The 26,755-nt window shown below is 34.6% G+C and overlaps 2 protein-coding genes across 3 annotated transcripts; one reads left to right on the forward strand and one right to left on the reverse strand.

Moving 5' to 3' along the window:
* The first annotated feature begins 43 nt into the window (after window positions 1–43).
* Window positions 44–11,184, forward strand: LOC135690097 (dual specificity protein kinase CLK2). The gene is made up of 13 exons (XM_065207560.2): window positions 44–414; window positions 3,185–3,344; window positions 3,852–3,912; window positions 6,122–6,175; window positions 6,288–6,353; window positions 7,144–7,234; window positions 8,228–8,303; window positions 8,601–8,695; window positions 8,886–9,015; window positions 9,677–9,759; window positions 10,116–10,195; window positions 10,508–10,598; window positions 10,702–11,184. Exons 1-13 carry the CDS (start codon window positions 178–180, stop codon window positions 10,897–10,899), a joined length of 1,422 nt encoding a protein of 473 aa, XP_065063632.2. The 5' UTR covers window positions 44–177; the 3' UTR covers window positions 10,900–11,184.
* Window positions 11,001–25,737, reverse strand: LOC135690098 (dual adapter for phosphotyrosine and 3-phosphotyrosine and 3-phosphoinositide). Of its 2 annotated transcripts, none has more exons than XR_010516578.2 (8): window positions 25,322–25,737; window positions 23,957–24,213; window positions 20,831–20,964; window positions 20,381–20,428; window positions 20,028–20,090; window positions 19,673–19,762; window positions 15,036–15,123; window positions 11,001–11,993 (listed from the first exon to the last, which is right to left on the reverse strand). XR_010516578.2 is itself a non-coding variant. In XM_065207561.2 (8 exons), exons 1-8 carry the CDS (start codon window positions 25,357–25,359, stop codon window positions 11,979–11,981), a joined length of 729 nt encoding a protein of 242 aa, XP_065063633.1. In that variant the 5' UTR covers window positions 25,360–25,736; the 3' UTR covers window positions 11,001–11,978. The 2 variants fall into 2 exon arrangements, 1 of the variants encoding a protein (XP_065063633.1); XM_065207561.2 differs by having other exon boundaries at window positions 19,677–19,762; window positions 25,322–25,736.
* Between the last annotated feature and the right edge of the window lie 1,018 nt (window positions 25,738–26,755).

Genomic DNA, 26,755 nt, shown 5'->3' on the forward strand with positions numbered 1-26,755 from the left:
ATATCACATGCTAGGAGCAAACAGATTTGATTGGGCATCGCAATTGTGTGCTGAGGCGTTTGTTGTGCAAGCCGACAGCAGAGTTTATATGGTAAAGAAAAAGTCGTTGTTGGCAGTGAAGTAGGGTCAGCCAAAGTTATTATATTTTGTTAAGGCATCTGTTTTTGGGTAGTTCAGATGCCTACGGCAATGTATCGCGATTTTCATAGAAGGCACTCCAGTGGTGAAGCCGAGTATAGGCGAGACTATGGGCGCAGTGGACGTCCCCTACGGCGAAAGGATTACCGCAGTCGTAGCAGATCCAGAAGAAGGGAGAAAAGGGAGAGGTATTTTCGAGGTTCATCTGGGACCAGAACAAGGCGAAGATCTGATGATCGAAAACTGCGTTTGAAGCAATTTCATGATGCTTGTGCGGTGAGTTTTTAATTTAACATACAGATTCGTTGACAAAATAATTTTGGCCTAAAATCCCAACCTCGTGCTTTCAGTTTGAAACGAAATATTTAGCAGCAAGGGCTTTTACCTTATTGAAGTTTTTACCTAGGTACCGTTTTTCTTTGAATTTTTGTTAAAGTGAAAAAGTACTAAATTTAAGCTCTTTGCAATCAATTGTGGACTGAAAAAATGATGTTGAACAATCACCGCCGAGATCCACATTCTGGGCAATTTTTTATCTTTGTATTTGCCAAAAGTGGATCACAGAATCGGAATCTTCATGTTCAAATTAGTCATTACTGGAAATTTCATGTTGTTCGGGACGTCAGGGAGTGAATTACCCCCTTTTCAAAATTTAGCTTTTCCTATATATTTAAATGGAATTTGTTGCTATAGTGAAATTTTTTCACTACAGCAGCAAATTCCAGTCAAATCTAAAGAAATAACTAAATATTCAAAACAAAGTAACTCGCAACCGAACGGTCCAAACAGCACTTTATATATACTGATTTTAAGATGAAGATTTCAAATCTGAAGTCAATTTTTGAGAAAAGTTGTAGATACCGAGATGTAGACACGATGATATCGACCCAGAACGGTGAATTAGACTAAATTTTTTATAAAAATTAGAAGGTACCTTGCAATAATGCTGACTATTAAGTCTTATTACGTCTACGACATACATGAAAGAATTCTTTATAAAGTTTTTGCCAGGTAAAAGATAAACAAATGAATTCTCATGGAAAGATAGCCTACTATAGAAAAGTATTGCTAATTAATGTTATATGGTTCCATTTTCAATTTAGTTCCCTGACAGTCAAACAAACAAATGATAAGATATGAAATTTTCCCAAAAACTAAGAATCCAAACGTTTATGAATAGAATGCAAAAATGACATGGAACAAACTTTTGGAGGTTTCTGGGCAGTTTATTTCCAATATTTGATTAATTTCCAATGTTTTTATATTTGATTAAAACAGAGCTATTTTTCTACTGCCCTCACATGTTCAGCATTATTGTCATCATCAAAATCACAATTCCAGACTAATATATACAGTATTAAATGATTTTTAATGTTCTTTGATGCTTTAACTTCGTTCTGGGATATCTTAATTCAAGAAACTACCTAGTGTAATCTAAGACAGGTGCTAAAATTATTAAGGCTGATTCAAAACCTTTTTAAAAGTTTATAATATGTTCACATAAAGCAATATGTTTTTGAGCATTAGATAAAGCACTTGATAGCTACATCAACATCCTTGAGTTGAAAACATCCCACTACAAATATTTTTAATTAGGGAGATTTTGAGTGATGACATTTTGCTATGTCATTCTGCTTGCCATAAACATTTAGTCTGCACCTGCATGGTGTGTGGCATGACACAGTTCTATTTAAAGTATAAATTTAACACCATCTGAATATGGAATCTTGAAATTATGCTGAAATGCCCTGCTAAATGAATGCAAGGGTTTCAGGAATACTGCAAGGGTTTCAGGAATAAAGATACTCTGTTTCTTTGGCAAACTCTTTTAGGTCCATGTTTGAGAAATCATATGTTAGAACATTAGATAACCATAGGCATGTTAGTACAGATGGAACCCTTTACCCCTCCCCTGGTCTTTGGTTTCAGTAACAGACACTTAGGGGGGAGGTGGTTGCCCCCCCTCCACAATACTACTTTGGTTGACAATGGTCTTTTGGTCTAAAACAATAGGAAGATGTGATGTCATCTTATTAAAACAATAGGCTTGCCTCCCAAAGATTTGACAAACTATCCGCCCCAGTTTGGTTTTTCTACCTGAACTATCAATCTGTTTCATCAACTAGAGACTCTTCCTATCCCCTGTCCTTAAACCATCCAGCATGCGTATCTATTATTCTTGATATCCCCTGTCCTTCTTCATATGCCCAGAGTATAGGGTGCACATTTTGGCTTTTTTTCAGTTTTTATCAAATTTGAGTGATAAAAGCCAAATGTCATCAGATTTCAAATTTTATCAAATTATAAATAGCGCAATGAAAAATTTTAACATATAACCATCTAATTTTGATTTTGCTTTCTTTTTTAAGAAGTTAGGAGTCTGTATGTTTGATTTAGACTTCTTAAATCCCTGACAAATTTTATGTAGAAGCAGAACAAAGAGACAATATCAACAAATGTACATAGTTTATATCACTGTCATACAGAGCTAGGCCACTGATTAGAGGATTTACCAAATATTAAATGTTGTACAACAGCACAATATTCTGTGTGATGTTGTGTTGATTTGCAAAGATATATAATACCCAGTATTTTTCTTTTGTTGCTAGAGCAACTGTGTCTATTGTGTACAGTGTTATTTCTTCTTTTTGCAGTTTTAAGCGTATCTACTACATAATTGTTCTTCTGATTATAACATCTAGTTTAAGTCCCTTAGAATAATAATTCTATTAGAATTAAATGTTTAAGTCATTCTAATATATTCTAAGGGCTCAAGTATCAACCTATGATTTCTCATGCAGACCATAAGAGACTACCATACTTATTATTAGGTTGGGTACTCTGCAGTATTTTTTCATTTTTTCAGCACCTTTATAATATCTTACATGCAGAATGTCACTCTTTAAATACCTGACACTCATGAGATTTTGCTATGGTTTTTGTTATATACCTGTATGTGCTCGGATGATTGAAAATATTGCGGTTGGCCTCATGCTGAAATTGAAAAATGAATTTGATTGAATTTGGGAATGAATGATGAAAACAGAGAAAAGAGGAGACACACAGGAACGGACATCACAGTTATGATGAAAGGGGACATTCACATAGCCACCATGATAGTCACTACTCAAGCAGAAACTCCAGTGTAAGAGATGATGAAGATGGACACCTTATCTATCACCATGGAGACTGGCTCGTGAATAGATGTACTTGAGCAGTATTTCTTTAAGCCTTTATATCTGCTTGTCTGAACCAGATTTCCTTAGGTGTCACAAATTAACAACAGTTCCATTTTGATAGTTAGTTTTTCTAACTCAACCAATGTGTCAGAAATCAGTCTTAAAGTGAATGTGAGATGTCGTCGGTTAATGATTCACCCATCTATAAAGATGTGTAGGAAATAGCCACACAAAATGGTTGTAGATGCACCAAAGGACCATTTTGGTTCATCATAAATTTTTTTGGAATTTTAATCTGGCAATTGCCACAAACAAACAACATCATAATGGTTGTTCCCAGTTGATGGGCAGAAAAGAGATAATGCAATTATTTTTCAGGGGCAGAGATTAGTTTTTAATCAAAGAAAATCATAGCTTTAAAATGGCAACCTATAGAATATCCAGAATTATGTACAAAGTTATTTGAATTTAATTGACACCTCAATCTATACATAATTTCATCTATTGAACAAGTATGGCTTTTATTTATTTTAGATGAAATTCAAGGAACCCTTGGGGAAGGAACCTTTGGTAAATGTCTCAAATGTTATGACAGGTAATCTTGCAGTTTTGTTTTTAATGAATTGCCTATGGATGGTTATGTGTTGTTGATATTACTCTAAGTCAGTTTGATTGGCTAACAGCATGGAAATTAGTGTTCATTGAAAGTAAATGAAATGCTTTGAATTCTAACTCAAAAACGCTTTCCGGTTCTTGGGTGTTTAAAGGGCCTCTCCAGCCAAAACATTTTTTTTATTGACTAAAAAGTTAATATCTGGTGCATGTATTATGGCAAAGTATTTTTTTTGCAAAATTCCGATGCCCCTTTCCCCTTTCCGAGAAAAAAACCACAAGAGCCAAATCAATTTGGTGACATTCTGACGTCACAATGTGTGGCTCTTGTTCGTCATGAATTTTGTATGTCTTCCAATGAAGCGTGAAGGATAACAGAGCTTTGTTGTATCCAAGATGGCTCTGCATCACTCAGCTCCCGAAAATCGGATGTGTTTGCAATGCCTTTGCTCTCTGCATTCTTTTTCAACAAATGATTAAATCAGCTTTGGTTTAAATGCTTCTGTTCTCCGTGGTGGCAGGCAACATTGCTTTGGTTTAACCCAAGCAAACAGCATAGCAGTTAGAACACCAAGTAAAGTGAAGGCTGTCTCACAATTGTCATTCAACTTGGAACAAGAAAGAATTTTGGTACAGATGTATCAAATAATTATAAAGAACAATCATGTTTTTCAAACCCTTTGATGCATGTCATCTGTTAACATGTTGGATGTATGTGATACATTTTAGATCAAATACTTGAGCATTTCTACCTTTTAAATAAAATAATCCACAAAATGTATCATAACAAAGAGGATGACATCATAAAGACTAAAAATTTCATCCTGACACGTCCAGCAAGCAGGAGAGACCTTAGTCATGGTCACGCGTTGATAAAAGTTATAATGTGAATTTACTAGCCAGCTTGCATACTTAGAAGTAATAACTGCATCTAAATCTACAGTAAGAATTTCTTAAGATTGAACAATATTAAATGCATACCATGATCCCATTTCTGTGAGTCTGATTGTATCCTTGCTGTGTCACAACCTTGTTTTGATCACTTGTGTATGCTTACAAAGCTATGGCTTCCTGTTCCAGCTCTTCCATTGTGTATAACAAATCAAAATTGATATTTAAGTTGTTCTCAAGAAACAATGAACAACTAATTGTATCAGAATCGGTGTCTGAAAAGCTCAAACTAACAGTCAGTGGAAAAGAACTGAGAGTACCATCTAGGCATTAATTTAATGTGCCTACAGTCACGGACGTGCCTCGTCAACCAAAATATGTGCTTGTTTGTTTCAATGGCGTGCCTCGACTTTTCGTGCAGCTAACTTGAACACTAAATGTTTCGTGGCTATGATTGCTGATATATTCAATACTGTTGCAGAAACGGCCAAAACAACAAAAACATAGGAAGGCAAAACCAGGCACCGTGCAGCCATTGGGCTAGCAGGGGCCATAGCCCCTCCACTTTTTTGCAAAAACATGTTAAAGAAAAATTTTACTCTAGAAAAATTTTACTCCAACTATGCTCTAACGCAACTTTCAGTTGCTCGCATTTGCAAACTGTGATTTAATCGGGTTTGGAATTGAGTACTGTGAAATTCTCGCACTGCTGAGCTTGATCAATGATTAAACGATTTAAACCAATCAGAGACAACTTTGATTCCAGAATTTTTGAATCAAATGTGTTGAATCAGATTGCTGATGTAGTAAAGTTGTGGCTAGAAAAATTTTATTCCCTATTTGGTTTGCACTGTTTTTTTGGCTCTGTTAATAAAGTAACAAACATGGACTGAATTACAGAGGTTTGAGAGGGAAAGAACATGTGCACTTGTGGGCATATCTCAGCCAATTTGTAATGCATTTGACTGATTTTGTGTATTAGTTATTTATGGCATCTTGATAAGAGTATTAATTAGGAAAATGTCACCACTTAAGAACTCTATTGCATCACCAATAAAATTTGGGTTTTGAAATCTTCATATAACTATTTCCAATCACTAGTAATTGAAAGTATAATGCAGACATTTCCCAAAATGTGACGCACTATGCAACATATACCTAGAAATGAACATTCCTAAAGTTGCCAAACTTCTCTGTGATTAAAGGCAAATATGTTTATAATATTAAGTACATTTCATTAAAATATTTGATAATGTAAATTTGATGTGTTTTCAAATCCATGTTATATAATTTTCTTGTAGGAAGCGTGAAAGGGTCATTGCATTGAAAATAATAAAAAATGTAGACAAGTACAGGTGAGTCGATGTGAAATTTTTTATGACTCTTTTTAAAAACGTCTGGTTTTCACATTCTACTAAGGGCTTATAAAACATGCAACTGTCTTAAAGTTTTTTGAATTTTTTCCAGGGAAGCTGCAAAACTTGAGATAAAAGTATTAGAGAAGATTGCACAAAAAGATCCAAATGATGAGAGGTATATTTGAATTTTAAGTATATTTTCAACTACTGATACAGCGAACACTTGTAAGAAGTATTATTGCTATTTTCTTTTGCTAGTTCAATAATTTCTGTGAGTTTTTGTTGTGTAAATTATAATTCAAGGAATCAGATCTGAAAATTACAGACTGTATGTAATTAATGGTTTTTAATCTTTATGGATGTCTGTTTCTTTTTGACATTCTATATAGTGAGTTGCAAACAGCCTTCAATCACTGAGATCACAAGTACCTAGGGTGGATAATTTTAGCCTGCCTTCAATGGCAAACAGCCATTCATATATTGATTTGTATTGCATTTTACAGGCCTTTTTGCATGTACCAAGTTTTCATCTAATCACCATGTCAAAAGTTAATTAAAGATTTGAATGGAGTTGAATTCCGTTAATAAAGATAAAGGGCAAAAGATGTGTCATATTAGTATGTTGCAAAATCTGCCATCAACAGAAAGAAGCAATTGGATACACCTCGACTATAGCTTGTCTGCAAAGAAAGCTTTATTGTCTTATGATTACAACAATGAAGGGAAAAATGAAATAGATGTTGAAACAGACAGTGATTGTATCCAACAAGGAATTTTTGTTTACAATTTGCACAGTTGAATCTGCAATTTTAAAATTTTTAGAAAAAAATTTTAGAGACCAATAAATGTTTCTAATACAGGTGTTCACTGCACTGCTTGAATGGCAGTTCTAGCACTTTGCTAATGTGCCAAGCAATTACACAAATATTCTTGTTTTTTTCTACATTGATGATGTCTTTTTGCAGTCTTTGTATAAAGTTGCAAACATGGTTCGAGTATCATGGCCACATTTGTCTTGGGTTTGAAAGGCTTGGAAAAAGTGTATTTGATTTCATGGTAAGAATGCTTTCCATATTTTGAATTTGAAACTGTTCCCATTGTATATAAGTTAAAAGCACCTCCAATGAATTTTATGCTTGATTTGTTGTATTTTAATAGCTCAAATTGTGCCTGTGCATGGATAATGAACTATTAATAAAAATAATTGTAATTGTACGATCTCCCAAATCTTTATCCTTATGATCTTGAATTGTGATTTCACTGCCTTAAGCCATTGACACAAAGAAAACAAATCTGCTGTTTTTTTGTATGTCTTTACTTCAGCGAAATGAAAACTAACTAACTAAAAATCTATTGGAAAAGTATATACATATGGGGTGGTTAATTATGTAAAACAAATAAGGTGGCGTGGAAAAGGAAGGGCTAGGTCGAGTGAAGTCAGAGATAGTCTTTAGAACAGGTTATCTTTGGCAATTAGACAACTGGTTTTGGCACTGTCCATGTTTTTGTGTTTTTTCTTCATTTGTACTATTTGTATAACACCAGTCAATGTGGTCTAAGTTCAGTATGTTACTATGGAGCAAAAATGCTGGAATGACATTCCTGTAGAAATAAGAAGGTCACCATCAATCAAGATGTTTTGCCAGAAACTGAAAACTTACCTGTTTGAGCATAACTATTGAATCAGATTATTGATGGTCAATATTTACCTAGAGTTTCTTAAATTTTATCTGAAAAGAGGAGGTGCTCTCTTCTTGATAAGCTTAGTCATTGAGAGAGTTCCTCCTTAAGAATTCCCCTTCATACAAATCCTCTGGCGTTTTGTATCTTTATCCCTTTATGTTTGTTATTGTCTTATTAATTTATATGTAGTTATTTATTATTGTAAGTTCTAGTTAAGAGAGTTTTTGTATGTAGTGGAATTTAAAAATGAATAAATGAAACTGAAAATGAACTGAACTGAACTGAACTGTATTTAATTCTGTCTAACATCAAATGTGTGCTATCTTTATCTGTACTAATGCATTTATATATTTGTTTGTTTTGCAGAAGGAAAACAATTATCAAAAGTACCCAATGCATCAAGTTATGCATATTTCACATCAACTTATTTCAGCTGTTAAATGTAAGTTTTATGTTGTGATACATGGCTTGTTTCTTCCTTTACAATCCTAGACTCCTATACAGTCCTAGACTCCTTTACAATCTCTTTCATCAGTATTGTTTTTGGATTCCATTCCTTTGAGTTTTTTATTTTTAAGATAATGAATTGACAAGATAGCATATAAATATTTTCTTAGGCAAGCTTTTGAAAGCCAAAGTTTATTGGAGGCAAATCATATTGCCCTCCTAAATTCATATTGTTTTTATCCTTGCTTTTGTATATCAGGCCATAGTGAAGTAATATTATCATCTCTTGCAGTTTTACACAGTATAAAATTAACACACACTGATCTAAAGCCAGAAAATATGCTGTTTGTTGACTCTGGTTATGATGTTTATTGGAACAAAAACATGGTGAGTCTGAAAAGAACCAATATTTTTGTCTAAACATTTGAAGCAGTTTTTCAACTGCTGTTACAAGATTTGCAAAAGATATCAACTTTATTTAATTTTACTTATGATTATGATTGCCAATATGATTATCCGTTCTTATTGTCTCTTGCCAAACGTATGTATACATTGTTTTAAACTCTTATGTTTGTAGCAACAAGAATTGAAAATCCTTAGGAACAGCGAAATAAAACTAATAGATTTTGGTTCTGCTACGTTTGACTGGGAACACCATAGCACAATTGTTTCCACCAGGCATTACCGTGCACCTGAAGTTGTCCTAGGTAAGTTTCCGACTTGAAATATTTCATAAGTATTATATATATACTTTTCTCTTCAAAATTCAAGGAGAACAAAATTCTGTATATACTTTTTTTTCTGATTATGTCTAGTAGATTAAATTTAAAAACACAAGTATAGCTGATTTTGGAAAATTCTGCATACATTGACAAATTTAAGGTTGCTCTACTTGTTTTGAACAGAAAAGCTGTTACACTGCAATTTTCTGTCTTTGATGTCTCTTTTTGACATTGAATGAGCCATGGTACATGAACAGTTCAATAATCATAAAGATTCCATAAATATACTATATTGCGTGCGGTACAATATAAAGCTATAATAACGATCAATGTAAGTAAATTGTACCAGGAGAATTTTTTTTAAATGAATGACGACGTTTCGAGCCTAGCTCGTTATCAAGTGGAAATAATCAGTTTTTGTTAACAATGAATGAATTTTGGCAACAAGTCAAGCAATAAAACTTTGTCTTTTGTAATTTTAATTTCTACTATATACAGATAGCTACATCATGCAAGCAAATTTATTTTTGTCACTAAAATTCTCTTTTCCTGTTCATGTTGCTTATGTTGTTAATGTTTTTTTGGCTAAATCAATGTTTGACTCAAAAGTTTATCTTGGGTGTTTTTACAACAATTTGTTTGACAGAGCTAGGCTGGTCATTTCCATGTGACATTTGGAGCATTGGTTGCATAATGTTCGAGTTGTACACCGGCAATACCCTTTTTCAGGTAGGATATTTATCAGTTTTCTGCCTTTTTGCAGAAACACCTTTCGTTCCTGGCAGTACATTCAAACGGCACAGTTGCTCTCATAAAAATCAACATTTAAACAAAATTTTGACTTATTTGTCTTTTAGTTCGAATAGTTACTTGCTTAATAGATTTACTGGGTACTACCCTTTGCCATATTGTGGGCTGTCATCTTATTTCACCTCTGATTCTGCTCATTTATCTTTGCATTACTTTCTGTCAGTTTACGTCTTGTTCTTCTTTTTACAGTTTTAGGGTAATTTTCCTTAGGCGTCTTTTCTTCCAAGTTGTTTTGATCAGGTCAGTCTAAATTCTTAATCGTTTCATTTTTACAGACACATGACAACCGGGAACATTTAGCAATGATGGAAGCAACTTTTGGACCGATCCCATCCGAGATGACTCGTAAAACTAAGTAATTTTTATTTTTTTCTTAAAATATTTTTTTTATTATTCTGCGCGCCCATTGGCACTGGGGATTGATACACTAAATGAAACTTTGCTGCCTACAGAGCTAATAATTGGAAATCCTCATATTGCAACAGCATTCTGCATCTTTTTGGTAGTTGAATGATGATATAGTATCTCTTTTGTTTATTGTTTATAGTTTTTATAGTAAAATTTTGATGAGCATTTTAAATAAAAAACTGTTTTAACTTTTAAACATGCTCTGATAGTTTATATTATTTCAAGAACGGTCTCTAAGTGTAAATCATGTCATTTTTAGGAAAGCCAAATACTTTCGAAAGGGAAGGTTAGAATGGGATCAAACGAGTCCTGATGGCATTTATGTGAAAGACAATTGCAAGCATCTGCGGGTAAGGGCATTTTTGTCATGCAATTATTAACTGTTTTTGGATCATCATAGTCTTCTCTGATATTATTATAATTTTACTAATTTATTGCTTGTCCTGTTTGAAGGAACATGCGTCTTCAAAGATCGAGACAGACCGCAGGTTCATAGATTTGCTAGAGAAACTCTTGAGCTACGACCCAAATGACAGATTGACAGCAAGGGATGCGATGAAACATTCCTATTTCGATGAATTGCGTCACAGGGCTCAGGCAACAACGCATTTTAGGGGGTCACATTCATCGGAGCGGTACCGTGAAGACTGATGGTTTTACTGTCTTCTTGATCAGTGCAAATAATTTGGCAAGGAAGCGAGCAACCTCAACTCGTCCCCACAAGAGAACTGTTGAGAAAACAGAGACACGCATAGCTTCAAGAGCCATTTTTTATAGCAAAAGTCGAAATAAAAAACTATTAATCTGTTTTAGTCGAAGACAAACCCTAAAATATTACGTCATATAATAGACAATGTAAATAATAGAATATGTAAACTTATCAGAATTTTTTCCGTGCTTCTGTTTACATCATAACATTTACAAACATTAAACATATTCGTGTTACGTTAAATTTGTGTTTGCCTACTGAATGGTTAATACTCAAGTCAAAACGGAAGATCAACCGAATCCGCTCATTGTCCTTCATCTATATGCATCTCTCGTTTGATTACTGAGATTATTGTATAGCTGATAATGATTAAGATAATTACATATGCGAAAAAACATAGACATCTGGTTAATTAGGTCAATTTTTGATACTATTGAAAGGCATGCTAAAAACAGGTGTAAGTGACTCTGCATTGGATACAGTCAATAAACATGCAGTCAGGTGACTGAAACAAATCTGAAAGGACAAACCCACTTCAACACTGATTTTTCTTGCAAAAACTACAAACTGAATTCATTTAGTCCCAGGAGAAAGAAAGAGAGTAGAGTCTTTAAGAAGGTTACAATAGTGTTGTATTACAAAAAAAATGCTAAACTGACTTGTAGTACTGTTCGAAAGACTCTTGTAAGTAATTTTAATTAGCTACTAAATAAATGGTGTTATTTTCGGTTGACTGAAATGAATTAGAAAATAACAGTCATTATTTAGGTCAGATATAGGCAAACATGACGTCATATACTGCTTCGAAAGGTAATGCAAAATATACAAGGTCAAAGAAATGCAGAATTTGGTCCCCAAAATTTAGTGATTACTGTTAAAGGAGTCCAGAATTGGAGAAGAATTAGCCCGTAATAGTATCAAACGAAGATTTTATTACTAGGTTAGCACGTCTGAGTAATTATACACATTCAGTGAAACTTTGGTATAATCGCAGTGTTATGGTTCTTGAAATTATGATTCCCTATTTCAGATGTTGCTGAAAGAGAAAAATAAATGACCTTAACATATTGCTAATATTTGAAACTTTCACCAAGTAAAATAAAGTTAAAGGTTATGACTACATGAATTTTAATAAGTTCATCAATAAAAACAGCGAGGGGGGGGGGGGTAGCGAAACGGCGTCCTTCATAAGTATAATTGTTGTGTATTTTATTTTATTCCATTTTCAAATAATTTAGGGAGCGTAGCCCTTCAGCAAATGCTCGTTTACAAGGGGCCCTCCATTTAATTTACAATAATACAAATAAAAACAAAGCTAATTCATCATATTACCTTAAAGATATACAAAATAAATGTACAATCTACATAAAAATGTTAAATAAGTTTTATTTAATTTTGGTTCAGAAGACCTGCAGGGAAGATGCCTGTTTAATTTCGACTGGAAGAGCATTCCATGCCTGTAGGCCTCTAAAAGAAGAGCATTTTGACAATTTTTGATGTTTAGTTAGTTAGTTGTAATCTGTACTGGTTTTGCGAAGAACCCGCAAATGACTTTCGGAATTATTATAAATAAGTCCCATAAATATTCTGGCGCTAGTCCATCATATATTCTAGCTAGGGCCTATTAGCATTGCTCAAATCTTGGATTGATTTAAGTTTAAAAATTGTTATCAGTGTTCTAGCATCAGCATCAAAGCGGCCATCAATTATACTGGCTGCTCGATTTTGAAGTTTGTACAAATAGTTCTTGCAGGTCGCACCACATTTTCCCCAAACTGAGCAACAGTATTTAAAGTGGAACTCAACAATACCAATATAAAGTGTCTTTTAGAGTGTCCTGCGTTAGAAGCAAATGTTTTGACAGGTTTTGAGAGGCCAATTTTTGTTGATAGAGACTGATGTGACCTTTTCAGTCAAGGTTGTTGTCTAATTGTATTCCATGATATCTGGCAGTTTTGACACTACTCTAAGGTCCTTAATAGAAGGGGGGGCGCTTATTATTTTTTCGATTTTTTTCTGACTCCACCGGAGCTTATTTAGACCCTCCAGTTTATTAATTTTTATATGCAGTCATTCATATCCCTTATTTCATTTGTCCTTTGTTCTTTCAGATGTGAAATTTATGTAAAGTTTCTCTTAAATGAAGAGGTTGCATTGTACAAATGTTTTAACTTAGAAAAGTAGTATAACATCTGGAAAAATTTACATAGGCCTGACTGATGTACACAATAATAATTAGCCTGCTCATTTCAGTAATGCAACAATTCATTATTACATGGCGATAATTGTCATGACCCCAAAAAGAATTATCACGTGATTTTTCAGATTTTCACATTTCCGACCCCCCCCCCACTTACTAAGACCCCCCCGCTTATTTATTCTTTGAAAAATTTCTGACCCCCCCCCACTATTAAGACCCACCCCCCACTATTAAGACCCCCCCCCCACTATTAAGGACCTTAGAGTATCTATTCGTTCTTCCTGTAAAGATAATGCTTCATTATTATTAGCTAGCTGCTTTTGCTTTTGTTTTGTTGAGATAGTCATTGCCTTTATTTTAGCATTACAACATTTAGTGACAATTTATCGCCCTTCAACCATTCAAAGATTTTAGTAAGGAGAGACTAGTATGATAATTGCTACCGTGGAGATGGCCCTAAACATGACCCTAGAACTACTCCAATATCGATGTCCATTAGTTCAGATACAAATCCATTTATACTACAGTACTGTTGGCGTTTTGAAAGGTAAGACTTGAACCTCTAATTTTAAGATAGTGCTCTAATTTTTGACATAGAATATTATTTTTGACATAGCATTTAAGAAAGTTTTACAAAAATTTTGACCCCTGCGTTCATTCACAACACATTTCAGACCCCATCTAATTTTGCCTAAATTTTCTGGAATGAGTAAACCCCGAAAAGGAGCTGCCTTTTCGAAACCGAGGTTCCGGAGCGAAACCGTATCAGATTCATGTATTCACACGAGATCAAAAGTTATCCGATATGATTCCAATCCACTTCCACAGCGGAATGGTTTGACTCCGCAAAAACGATACGGAGCGTATCGGATTCAAGCGTCATCGTGTGAACAGAAGGCCTATCCGATATGAAAGGTGATCCATGAACAGATCTTAATATTGTTATCGGACTGGGTCAGTGAATCGATATGAAATGAATCCGGTATCGCGTGAACAGGGCCTCAGTTTAAAGCTTTTGTTTTGAATGACCGAATCGAAGAGACTGATTTCTTTTCCGATGCGTTGGCTTCACAAAACGCAAATGACTTTTGGCCATACCGTATTTCCTCTAATAAACGCCGCTCTTTGATATATGTCGCTCTCTTTCGAAAAGCGCCGTTCATTACAAAACAGCCCTAACAAGAAATAACGAATACATTAAGTACCGAAAAATTCGGTGCCAAAAATTTCGGTAGATTAATTTTCGTAGGAAAAACTACGATCATATCTGGAACGCAATCATGAAAGACACAAATAATCGAATATTTTGAAGTCAATCAAATAAATGAAACTGATTTGTAGGCAAGAATGTCATAAATTCTTATTTAGAGGACGTCCTTTTTATTTCATTTCCAACCCATGGAGGAAGTTAATTGGAAGCTTTTACAGTTCGCCATATTTTCGATCGCCAATAGCAACGAGGGGAATAGAAATTCTAATCGATCGTGAGTTAAAAATTGAGGCGTCCATAAAAGCACTGGAACGTTAGTAAGAAATAATTGAGAGAAATCATAAAGCGTCAAATGCCAATCAGTTCAGCCCACAGAGAACTCAAATTTCGTGAATGTGGAGAGCGAAAGAGAAGCAAGTGAAGATGAGCTGGATATCTTATTTGTTGATAACAAATGAGAACCAGAAAAATTGTTTTCGTTATTTTGAAAGTCAATCGGTGGAAAACGAAATTTTCCTAGCGTTTGAAAATTTCGGTAAGAAAAAAATTTCGGTTTTAAAAAAAATCGGTAGGATTAATTTTCGGTTGTCCTCCTTCACGGAAAATAAATCCCACCGAAATTTCTGGTGATGTAAAGGATTGCCAAAACAGCCGATACAAAGACTTACCAGTTTCCATTTCAAAATTTCCACCCATTCTTCTTTTTCTGATGACGAACTTGCATAAATATGGTAAGTTCTGTTGGGCATCGTAATCCTGAAATAAATTATCATGTCTATAATTGCTAAGAGAGAACATCCCCTTATCATGTTTCCAAAACAATTGGCCATAATACAAAAGATTGGAAGACTGTGTATATCAAAAGGAAGAGCTCTTAAACTGTCCAATTCTTCATACATACATACATACATACATACATAATAACATACATACATACATACATACATACATACATGCATACATACATACATACATACATACATCGAACATGACTTTATGCATTTTGATCGCGACCCTTCTCTTGTGAATATATGAAAGACTGCCATTTTACTGCTGCAAGATCATGTTCATTTTCAACGTGTCTTGGTAACCTGTAGATAATTTTGGCTGCTCTGATATGCTGCTTCTCTATTTTTGAGAGGTTAGTTTTGGAGCAGCTTCCCCATACAGATATACAGTAGGTGGCGGCTGGAATTATTGTTTTGTAATAAATGTCTTCTAATACCTGTGATGGTAAGTACTTTAATCTTTAGAGCATGCAGACTTTTGAGCTCATCGATTTTGCCACCTTATCGGAATGTACTTTCCAGCTCATTCTATCGTCAATAGTGACTCCTAACACCTTTTCTGAAGTTGTAAAGTCTAGGTATTCTCCCCATTTGTACTGGTAAGAGTGGGCCAATGAATTTTTTGGTTGTTATCAACATTGCTTTGCTCTTCTTTGCATTCACTGTAAATTTGTTTTGAGAACACCAATTATTCATCTGGGACAAAGCTTCACGTAGCTTTTGTACGACTTCATCTACACTATCACCAACTTCAAAAGCAGTGGTATCGTCTGCATACATGTGAACTTCTGCCGATGAAATTGATGTTGGTAGGTCGTTGACGTGGATGGAGAATAATCTTGGACCCAACAATGATCCTTGAGGCACTCCATACTTTATATTTCTCATTGACGATCCTTTGTTATTGATTTCTACGAATTGCTTTCTTCCATAGCTATAATTCTGAAACCAAGCTAGCAAATCGTCGCTGATTCTAATGTTTTTCATTTTTTCAAAAAGAATCTTGTGGTCTATTGAATCGAACGCTTTGCGAAGCCTATCAGTATGACTCTTATGATTTTACTCTGGTCTAAGAATTGCTTCCAGTGTTCTGTGAGGTACAAAAGGAGAGATTCGGTGGAAAGTCCCTTTTTGTACGCCCATTGGTTCTGATGTATGGTATCTTCAAGATGTTTGTCAAGTGATATATACGATTCTATCAGTTTACTGGGAATGCTTAACATTGTCAGAGGTCGCTTGTTTTCTCTTTCTGTCCTATTTCCATTTTTGTGAGTTGTTTTTACTTTTCCAATCTTCCAGATGCTTGGGTATTTTGTTTGCGCTAAACTTAGATTGCTCAACATAAAGAGCCCAAAACTGAGTTCACTTCCTATAAATTTCATTTCTCTGGTTGTAATTTCATCATGTCCATAGGCTTTGACGGCCATCAAAATTTATAGACTTAATTTGTTAAACGGTTTCAATTTCACCAGTTCCTTGCGGTTGACTGTTATTTCCTTGGAAAACTTTAGCCAGCTCTTCTCCTATCGTTGAGAAATATTTATTCATGGCCCCTGACTTTTCAGTATCATCATAAACCAGCTCTTACTCATCGTTTTTAATTGGGCCAATCCTTTTCTGTTTCTGATCCTTGAAAGTTATCTGTTTGATAATTTTCCAGAAGTTACTTCCCTGTTTATCACAATCCTCTAGTAGGTTTTTCCAATGTTTTCCTCAGCTATACTTAATTCTTTATTTACATTGTTTCTTAGATGTTTGTATCTATCCTTGTCTGTTTTGTCTTTAGTGTGCCTGTACTCTTTTAACTGCAATTAGCGTTGGTTCATCAACATTCTGATCTTTGAGTCAATCTATGGTAGTGAATTCTTTCTGATTTTTGCTTTTCTCTTGGGAAGGCTGCTCTCGGCAATGTTTCTGTAAATTGACTCGATCATCCAATAATTATCATCAATATCATCAAATATTATTTATTTATTATTTATTTCTTGTTTGTCTAAGCAAGCAGGACAAGTCAATTTGAAATTTACTTGCTTTTGATATTCTAGGTATTCTCTGCTACTTATGTCACCGCTTTTGATATGACACCTTTGTATGCAACCATTACATATTAATCTTCGATGATTTTCAGCTACCGCTCTGCTACAAACGCTGCATGGATTCTTCGTTGGGCCTGGGTTTAATTCTATGTGTTCAGCCAAGATGAGTTTTGAGTCAAATACAAGCTGAAAGGTTTGGTATCCTTTCCCTGCGTAATAAGCTATCCGTGTACGGTGATATTCGGACTTTGATCTTGACTTAGGCCCAAGACCTTTTTGATGTTGAACGAGGTCAAAATGTTCTTGAGCTGAAAAACCACATAAATCGTCCCCGCAGATCAGCCAATACTTCCATAACTGCTTGCTGGCATGCAAGGAAGCTTTGATGGTGTTATGAGTTTGGAATGAAGCAGTTATCAGCATCAAACAAAGTGTTAGTGAGCCACTGCCTGTGTTGCGACCGATCGTCATTTCAATTCTGCCTGTGTTTCAGAGCAATGGAAATTCGACAATGACAGTGGTGCAACTCCTCCCTGTCATTCCTACTACAATGCTTTACAAAATGACTAGGCAAGTTTGAACTTTTAACTTTGGAAGTACAGAAGTCCGACAAAATTTTTTAGATTAATTTGTAGGTAATTAAAGGGCTTTATCATATAGTATTAATTGCTTTTATGACTTGTGAGGTAGGCTTGGGACATGCTGTTGTTGTGTTCCTAATGACAAAGAGAAGTGATCTTTGTGGGTGCCATTTGTGGGAAAACTATTTCATATATAGCTCATTCTTGAATTGATGTACACGTACAATGGACCGAGCAGTACGTGAGAATGAACTGCAAATAACATGAAATATTCGGAACTTGATTCTAATAACCTTTTAAAAAACTAGCCATTGTTCTAGGTATTGGGTAAGTTGAAACTCTAAAACACCATCGGATTAAGCATTCCACAATGATGTCAAAACGAGACAAGAAAACCTCACGTCCAAGATAGTATCACAAAAGATTCTAATCTTGAAAACGAGAATTGTCATATCACTATATCGATCAAAATTAAGTGTCACGAAGAGCATGAAAACTAACATCAATAGACCAGTATCCTAATTTTTTTGAAGGCATTGGCCAAATCGAAAAACGAATACGACCTAAAATCATGATGTTACATAAACCCGAAAGATGGCAATAGCAAATCGACATTATATGCTATAAAGTCGAAAACATTTTCTTTAGATCCTTTAAATACTCATCCCATGTTAATTTCAACAAGCAGAGACACCATTTTCAAGAATCAAAAAGAAGACTTGAACAAACAAAACAGAAACAATTTGCTCGAAATAGTTAAATAGACAAACAACTGAAAATCGGTGGCCTCTTTGGATTGGAAAGAGGAAGTCAATGTAGTTTCTACCAAGGTCTTTTCAGGGCAGTCGGTTTTTTAAAACAGAATGAAACTTTGCAAACTCTATACACAAGTCATGTTGAGCCCTGCTTTGGGTACTGTGGCATAAAGATAAACTGTTTGCATTAAGTGTCTACAGTGCTATTTAATAGCAAGTGTTGTTGAGTTTTGATACTTATTTTAATATTCTTCACAGACCCTAGACCAGAAGGGAGCTAAGCCCCCCCTCTAAGTGGAGTTAGAGAAGAATAATATTGTTGGGTTTATTCACTATGTTACAGTTTGTGGCTTTAGCGCCCCCTCCCCAGTATATCTCCCTTGGCCTCAGGCTTGGTTCTTCACTCACTCAGGTAGTAAGTTTCATGGTAGTGCTGTCTAAACGACTTTCATTTTCTTCCTGTCCATGGTCATGGTACACTAAGTTTCAAGTTATCTCTCATATTCCATAGGTCCACATTTCCAAATTTTGCCAATGTGTGTTTCCATAATATACTTTGCTTTGCTTTTATATTTGTTTCAAGGACATCCGTAGTCAGAGTTATTCATTCTTTCAGCATCTTAATTCTACTGTTCATATGTATATTTTTCATAACAGTTTAACTTGTCATGATCTGACACTGTGAAATTTTATCTTGATTGGTCTCCAAGGCCTGATAAAGGGCTTTTTGCTTGTAATAAATGAATCTGAAGATTCAGGTGAGGCACAACTGGGAGCATTCAGATGATGCATAAAAACATAGAATTATCCAGTGCTAAGACTACTTGGTGACATCATAGACTATCTATTTTGGGAAAGACTTCCAGTTCCAAGCTCTGTAATATCATTGCCTATATTACAGCAAATGTGAATTCTTATGAGCACAAGTAAAAAAGAGAACATTGATAATTCAATCGCATAAATTGATGTTAAAGTCCTAAAACAAGACTTTCTTGGTCACCAGTGACAATCTAATGGAAAAAATCGTTAAATGATTGGCATTGTGGAACTTTTCTAAAGGCAGAGGCAAAACATTGGCAACAGAAATCCTGAGGAATTGGATTAGAAAAAGGTAAATGAAGTGCCTATGAATAAAACGAACTCACTCACTGAAAACAGTTCGCTTTTCCTGAACTAGAATCTTCTTTGATTCCTTCGCATTTTGATAAGTCTAATGTGCGTATAGGAGTCTCATCCTGAAAAAGATCAAACATATAATGAAGTTTTATATCTGGGATTCTTTATATCTGAAAAGAAACAATATATAGTATTGAGGAATTGTTTTACATTCTTGACAGTATCACAAGGACATGCAAAAAGTAAACTCGAAGGAAGCCAGAATCAGGTATTAGTCAGAATGGTGTGCCACTTTTTCGGATACCACCAAATGAGAATAAACTCTGCACAAGGCAAGAATCTTATTTTGTTCTATATTTTTCAAACTAAAGCAGAACAACTCACCCCTTTTGTTCTATAGTATCGCAACTCATTTTTTACTAAGACGAACCACCTTGCTTTCCAGTTCTGAAAAAGTATTAAATATTCAAAGATCTGGAACAAGGATCATGAAGAAATTCATATAAAAAAAATTCGAAACTAAAAAATCAAGTTTTTGCTCTACCTATACTGTCTAGAAAATACAAAGCCATATGCTTACAAATCCCCAAATACACAGGGTGCAATGAAAACCCCTAAGGAGGGAACAATACACTTTATTGAGGAATGTTAATTTCATCCAAGAAAAAAGTTAAATGTTCTGCCAAAAAAGATGCTTCCCCTTCACATCAATTTGCTATGATAACAAAATTACTGACCTTTACTCTTCCTCCAAGTTTTGTTAAATATCCTTCCTTTGAATTGATCTGTGAGAGTTAATAGAAGTTTAAATAAACGTTATCATGATAAGCGACATTCAATTGTGTCTTTTCTGAGAAGCATAACAAAAAGGATTTCTTCATTTTTTAAATTGATGAAACATTCAAAGGTTCTTTCTCTCCTTTCCTCAGACTTTTTATTTAGTAACTGAATATGCATCATACATAATACATATATTTGTTTTGAAACCTTTTGTACAAAAACTTTTTTCTAACTTGCATAGATTTTATAAAAACTGCCGGCTTGACACAAATAAGTAGACAATTCACTGCCCACCTAAAAATTTGTTATGATCAGGTCCGTTTTAGACTTTGATTTCTGCTTGGCAAGCTGTAGCCCTTTCTTCAGACTGCCAATTATTTATTTGGAAGCTTAACTAATCCACTTACTGAAAGATCTGTTCTGCCTGCATTGCTGCCTGAGCTAGGCCTATTTCCCCATTCAGCATGAACCCTTATTGTTTCATATTGAACTGGCTCTTGGACATCTCTTGGATAAGGATGCTTCAGTAGGGTGAGCACACCTACGAAAATAGTGATGAAAGGTGACGAAATGTTTTGGGTATGGATATTTATAAACTAATAGCTTTATTTCCATTTGAATAGATAATATATATTTATAAACATTAACACATACAGCTTAATAATATACAATGTACACTTAGTGAGCATTGCACCACCCACCACAAAATGGCAGCACTCTTACCAAATTTTATTGCTAACAAAAATTCAAATAGTTATATAAAAGTTGTAGAAGCATTTTCAGCAGAAATAACGGGAAATTTATCAAGATATATCAATAAAAGTATGAAATGCAAGAACATTCTTGATATTATTATACTTTACAACAAAATCAACCAATGAGCTATGACGATAAGATTTTTAGCTACCCTATTACCCTGTTATAGGCACACCTCAGTTAAAGACACATGCGCTTATATCAGCATTTAAAGGCACAGTGTGCTTATAAGAGGAACATAACCTTAACAGTTTTTGCAAGAAAGATGAAAAAACACAAGAAAGCGATATGGCTATGTCCTTTATCTTTGACAATGTCTAATTCTTCCTCAATTACATTTCTCGCATTATCTATTTTTTTAAATTGTCCTTTAGGTAAAAATTTATATGATAACTGCAATATTGATGAAAAATAGCTGAATGAAAAATTAATGATCATTGAAAAAATTCAGGTCCTGAGGAAGTTGACATTGAATAAATGTTAAAATATCCAGTTTCTATTGTTAAACATTACTCATGCAATTTTACTGTTAAAAACCTTTTTTCATTTATAGGCGCATGGGCCTGTATCTCAATTGTTTTTATACCCTGAAAATGGCAATAATCATGTATTTCTGTTGGGTATATATAACTATACAAAATCGTGTACTAGGATATATATAATGTATTTGAAATAGTCTTTGCACAAGTTTGAATTGATTGAGATGATCATAGAGATACCTAACTTTTACTAGGGTGCTGAAAACTGTTAATTTTTGTGACTGTTATGGAAACTTTTCATTTTGAATTCCTGTTAAAACTACAATTACAAATCTCACTATTACAAGGTAATTTGTAATTGGCTAGCCTGTGTTTACAAAATAAAAACTATTACATCGTAGTAATGAGAAAAAAAAAAAAAAGAAAAAAAAATGTTAAAAGGGGTGTAGCTCTGGATTAGTCCAAGTTTTGTTTCTACAGCAGAATATATAGTATGTGGTGCGAATGGAGATGCTTGTAAGTTTGGAGATGAGGTAGCGTTTCTGTTGATGATCAATGGACAAAGAGTCACACATGTCGATGAATGAGCTGCAGGAGTCGCCAAAAATACCAAGTGAACTGATGGAAAGATTGACAAACGAGACTGACTCAAACTGACGTTTTAAGTCAGATACGAGGGTGGCATATTTCCCTGACTTTCTGACAGCATTGCAGTTGAGATTTGTTTCAAAGCCTATGGTTAGCTCTAAAACGTACAGACAGTTTTCCTTAGTTTTGAGAAGTAAGTCAGGGCGTAGTTGATCTCCAGTTATGATAGAAGGGGAAAGAAAGCCTGGTAAACCTGCGTAGAGAGAAGACCCATTTATTGCTTGGAAGGAAGTGGCTAGAAAGTTTAATGCAGAATTATGATGCCAAGTATAGCGTCCTTGGTCAAGGTACACTTTGCATCCAGCAACAACGTGTAGAAGTGTTTCTGGAAGAAGACAGAATTCACAGTCAGATGTTTGAATATAATAATAATAATAATAATAATAATAATGTTATCATAATAATAATAATTTTTTTTAAACATCTCATTTTCATTGAATACATTTTAAATTTACAATTATACGACTCGCTTTTACAGGCATCGTATAATTGGCTTATCTGCATTACAATATTTAAAAGTCAATTAGTTCGGGGCTTAGCCATGGTTTGTTTCGACGACAGAAGATATAGTAGGTGCAGCGGATAGAAATGTTCATGAGTTTCATCAAGATGGATTTAGTTTGATTTGAGTCAAAATTAATTTGGTGTAGCATGTCAGAGAGAGAGGTAGATGAGGTTCCGAGAATGCCAAGGGCACTCATAGAAAGGTTAACAAAGGTAACACGTTTATAGGCAGGGCTCAGTTCCTTATAATAATAATAATAATAATAATAATAATAATAAGAGGAATATTTATACAGGGCAAAATCTTGTCAATACTATGAGTATTGTTATCAATAAGGGCCCTGTTTGAAAGAAAAAAAATGCAACTCATCAAAAATACATAATACAAAGTAAAAGCCTTAAAATGTATTTCAATATTTCTTCTTAAAAAAACCCCCTAAAAAATCATAGTTATGAATATAGTTTTCAAATTTTTTGCCCATTGTGATCTTTAGGGTGGTCAAGGAATTTCTTAAAAATCTTGGTCATATGCTTTTTGAACTGCAACCAGCCTTATTTTGAAGGCAGATTCATAACATGTTGTAACAGTAATCCATCAATAGAACCTGTCACTAGTCTCTAGATCCATCCTTTGCAATGTTGTTTAGAGGACACATAATGCTGTAAATTGCTCAAGAACAACTCATTAGCCTTGATGAAAGAACCATAATGTGTGACATGCAAGCCTCAATGGCGTTGACAGGTTCTCGTCAAAAAGATGTAAAGATTTCACTTTCCTTAAAATTTAAGGCAAGTAATAATCATCTGGGATCTCAGAAACCTAAATTTAATCTTTGGGAATGTTTTCAAATTCTTCATGCAATATTTAAAAAACTTGCTGCAAAATATTTACAAAAGTTTCAAAGCTTTGAGATGTTCTATAATACATTTACATTTTTAGCACATTAAATTGATGCTTTTCTCAAAATTTAAATTTGAAGTGTTGCGAATGTTTTGAAGTTATACTTTAATCTTTAAACTTTAATCTGCCACCAAATGGCTTCACAAAAATGGCGCTATACTTCTGCAGACCTATTGCATTAATATCTATCAAGCAAACTGCTAACAAATTCTTTTCAGACAAAAATTTGAAAAAAGGTTTTTCACCTGATTCACCACCAATCAAAGGCTTGTTCTCAAAATGTTCCACAAAATCCTTCAAACTTGAAAATCTCCCCATTCCAAATGTAAAGTGGCTGCCATCCCACCCAATTTGGAAATGTTTTGCTGAGTTAGCACATCTCACTGATAATGAATATTCTCCTTTGTTTGTTGTGCTTTGTCTTAACAAGTAACTCCCATCTTGCCCATTTTGTATCAAAAGGGCCTCAGCATGATGACGGTTTAAATTTGGATGAAACCAGCTGAAAGAAATTGAATATGTGACAAAGTTGTTATTTATGATATATACGGTTGAGAAACAACAAACTGAACTTTAAAGGAAAGAAAAATGTGTCTGACTTATCAAGGTCTACACCTTAAAGTTAAATTTTGCTTCCTAATGCTGCCAAAGTGGGCATAACATGGTATAAAACTCAAAAAGAGTAGCGATGGAAAATTTACAAAGCTCGCATTATTCTAAAAGATGTAATTGCACATTAAGAATGGAAAAGTAAGCAATAATTCTGGGTGACTTGACCTTGCTGATGTTATTCTACTTAAGCAGACTTATTTGTGGAAGGGGGTTATAAATTTGATCAAATAATTTAGTTATTTCACATATCTAGGTTATGTCTGTATATAAAGCAGTTAAGTTCCATTTAAAGCACACTGTGCCTTTAAATGAAGACATAAGCACATAAATGAGGTGCACCGATAGTTGTGGGTTATGTCTGTACATAAAGCAAATAATAAAACCCAAGGAAACCAGAAAACAGTCAATATAGCAGGAGTTTGACTTATTGTGGACTCCTTATCAAGTTTGAAATGTGTATATGTTACTTTTTCATTTCTACACTTGATTATCAGGGATACATTAAGAGCCATTGGCACTTGAACACTTGAACAGAAGGTCCTTTGAGGCAAATTTAGTTTGTTTTTAATATCTTCAAAGAATATGCTGCTTGGCCATATTTTAGTTGGTAAAAAACTTGACTCAGAACCTGGAAATTCAGAGTTCAATTGAGACTGTTCTCAGTGCCCTCTACATCTGTGCCATTAAGAAGTTAGTCAGGATGAGCAACCAACTTTCAATGCTCAACAACAAAACTCATAAGGCATATGCTTAGGTGGATGTGATATGTGATATACCCCTACGTTTGTTCATGATTAGCTTCATTTTAAATTTCTCGCTTTTTTAGACCTTTTTAGGTAATTAGATTCTTTTTTGTAACACAATGTTTTTTGGCCTGTTAATGTTACAACTAAAAGGCCATCTTGGGTAGAATTGAAATTGAACGAAAAAAGCATGAAAATTTAAGTTGAACATTGAAATCATTAGAAGAGCAGTTCAAACTCTCGGAAAGACATTACCTTAACTGTTCCACCTCCTTGCACTGAGGGATGTTCATTCTTGTCCACAACCTTCCTTCTCTAAGAAACTTGCTTCTGACACTGCTGCCTCTAGGCCAACCCGCGCGTTCTGAAATGAGTCTTCAACATTCGATTGTCTGAATGACTAAAGTAATTTTAAAGTATGACGACGAATACTTTTTCGAAAATAAAGTCTTTTATTGAACAATAATCATCTTCTGTTTATTTTTGTAATTTCCGGTTCTACTTTCCTCTTCCTTCTCCGCTACAAATTATGACACGCCTGTACCAGAGAATAGAAAGCTTTATTAAATGAAATTTAATCACGTTTAATATGTGACAGGGTACGCCTTTTGTTTTTTGGGCACAGGTTGCACAACTGTGGAGTTTGTGTTTATTGTAGCATAGCAGTGCTCGAGTAAGCTTTCTTTACATTGTGTCTTTTATACGGCTATAGCACAGGGGCGAAAATACCGGGGGGGGGGGGTGTGGGGGGTGTGACACCCCCCCCCCAATCTAAAAAATAATCGATTTCGCAGGGCAATCGAAGATTTCGCAGGGCTACAAGAAGAGCTTTGTTGCCACGCAGAAATGTCACCTCTGAAGTTCATAAAGAGCTGTTTAGGAATTTTGAAATGGAAATATCATATTTGTTATGAATCTACCTTCCTGACACTGCATGTTAGAGAACGGAACAGGTATGTAAGGAAAAGCTCTGTTATTTGCAAAGCGAAAGCATGTCTTACCGAAAGTCATAGCCAATGGATGCAATGATTGATGCATATGTTTATGAGGGCAAGGTTGAGTCCATACAAGTTAATTTAAGTTGTAAATTATTTTCATAACAGGCACGGCGTCACTGGGGGGAATAGGGGCTGAAGGCCCCCACTTTGGTCAAGATAAGAATTTTCTATCATTTCTATCATTTTTCTATTACTTTTTAACAGTGCATGAAATAAAAAGAGAATAAACTGTTAAGATGCGAATTTGGTTGATCTGATTACAAACTTTTTTACGTATATTTTTATTATTTTCCTTTTATTTGCATTAATTCAGTAAATCACTTTCTGTATCATTGCAATGTTTAATTGTTGGATGTGTAAACATGGCCTTCTCGAGACAAGAAACTGCACATTTCTGTTCAGGAAATAAAATTATCCAAATCAAAACAACATCTGCCTCTGTCATTCACAACTATGTGCAATCTTAAACGAAAGGTTACCGTTTCTTTCCTTCCCCAACGTCTATCACTGGAGTTTTAGCATGACATGCCCCTCCCTATTTTTCCCAATAAACAATAATCAGTTTTTTAGCACAATTGTCTGAAAGATGCTTTTTAGCCCCTATTACAATTTATAATTTCAAAAATTTTCTTCACGTCGGACCCAACCGTGGTGGGTCCTCCTATATCACTAAACTTGATTCTTAGTCCCC

The sequence above is a fragment of the Rhopilema esculentum genome, chromosome 5, assembly GCF_057945365.1.
Source record: "Rhopilema esculentum isolate cy_ngs chromosome 5, ASM5794536v1, whole genome shotgun sequence".
Lineage (NCBI taxonomy): Eukaryota > Metazoa > Cnidaria > Scyphozoa > Rhizostomeae > Rhizostomatidae > Rhopilema > Rhopilema esculentum.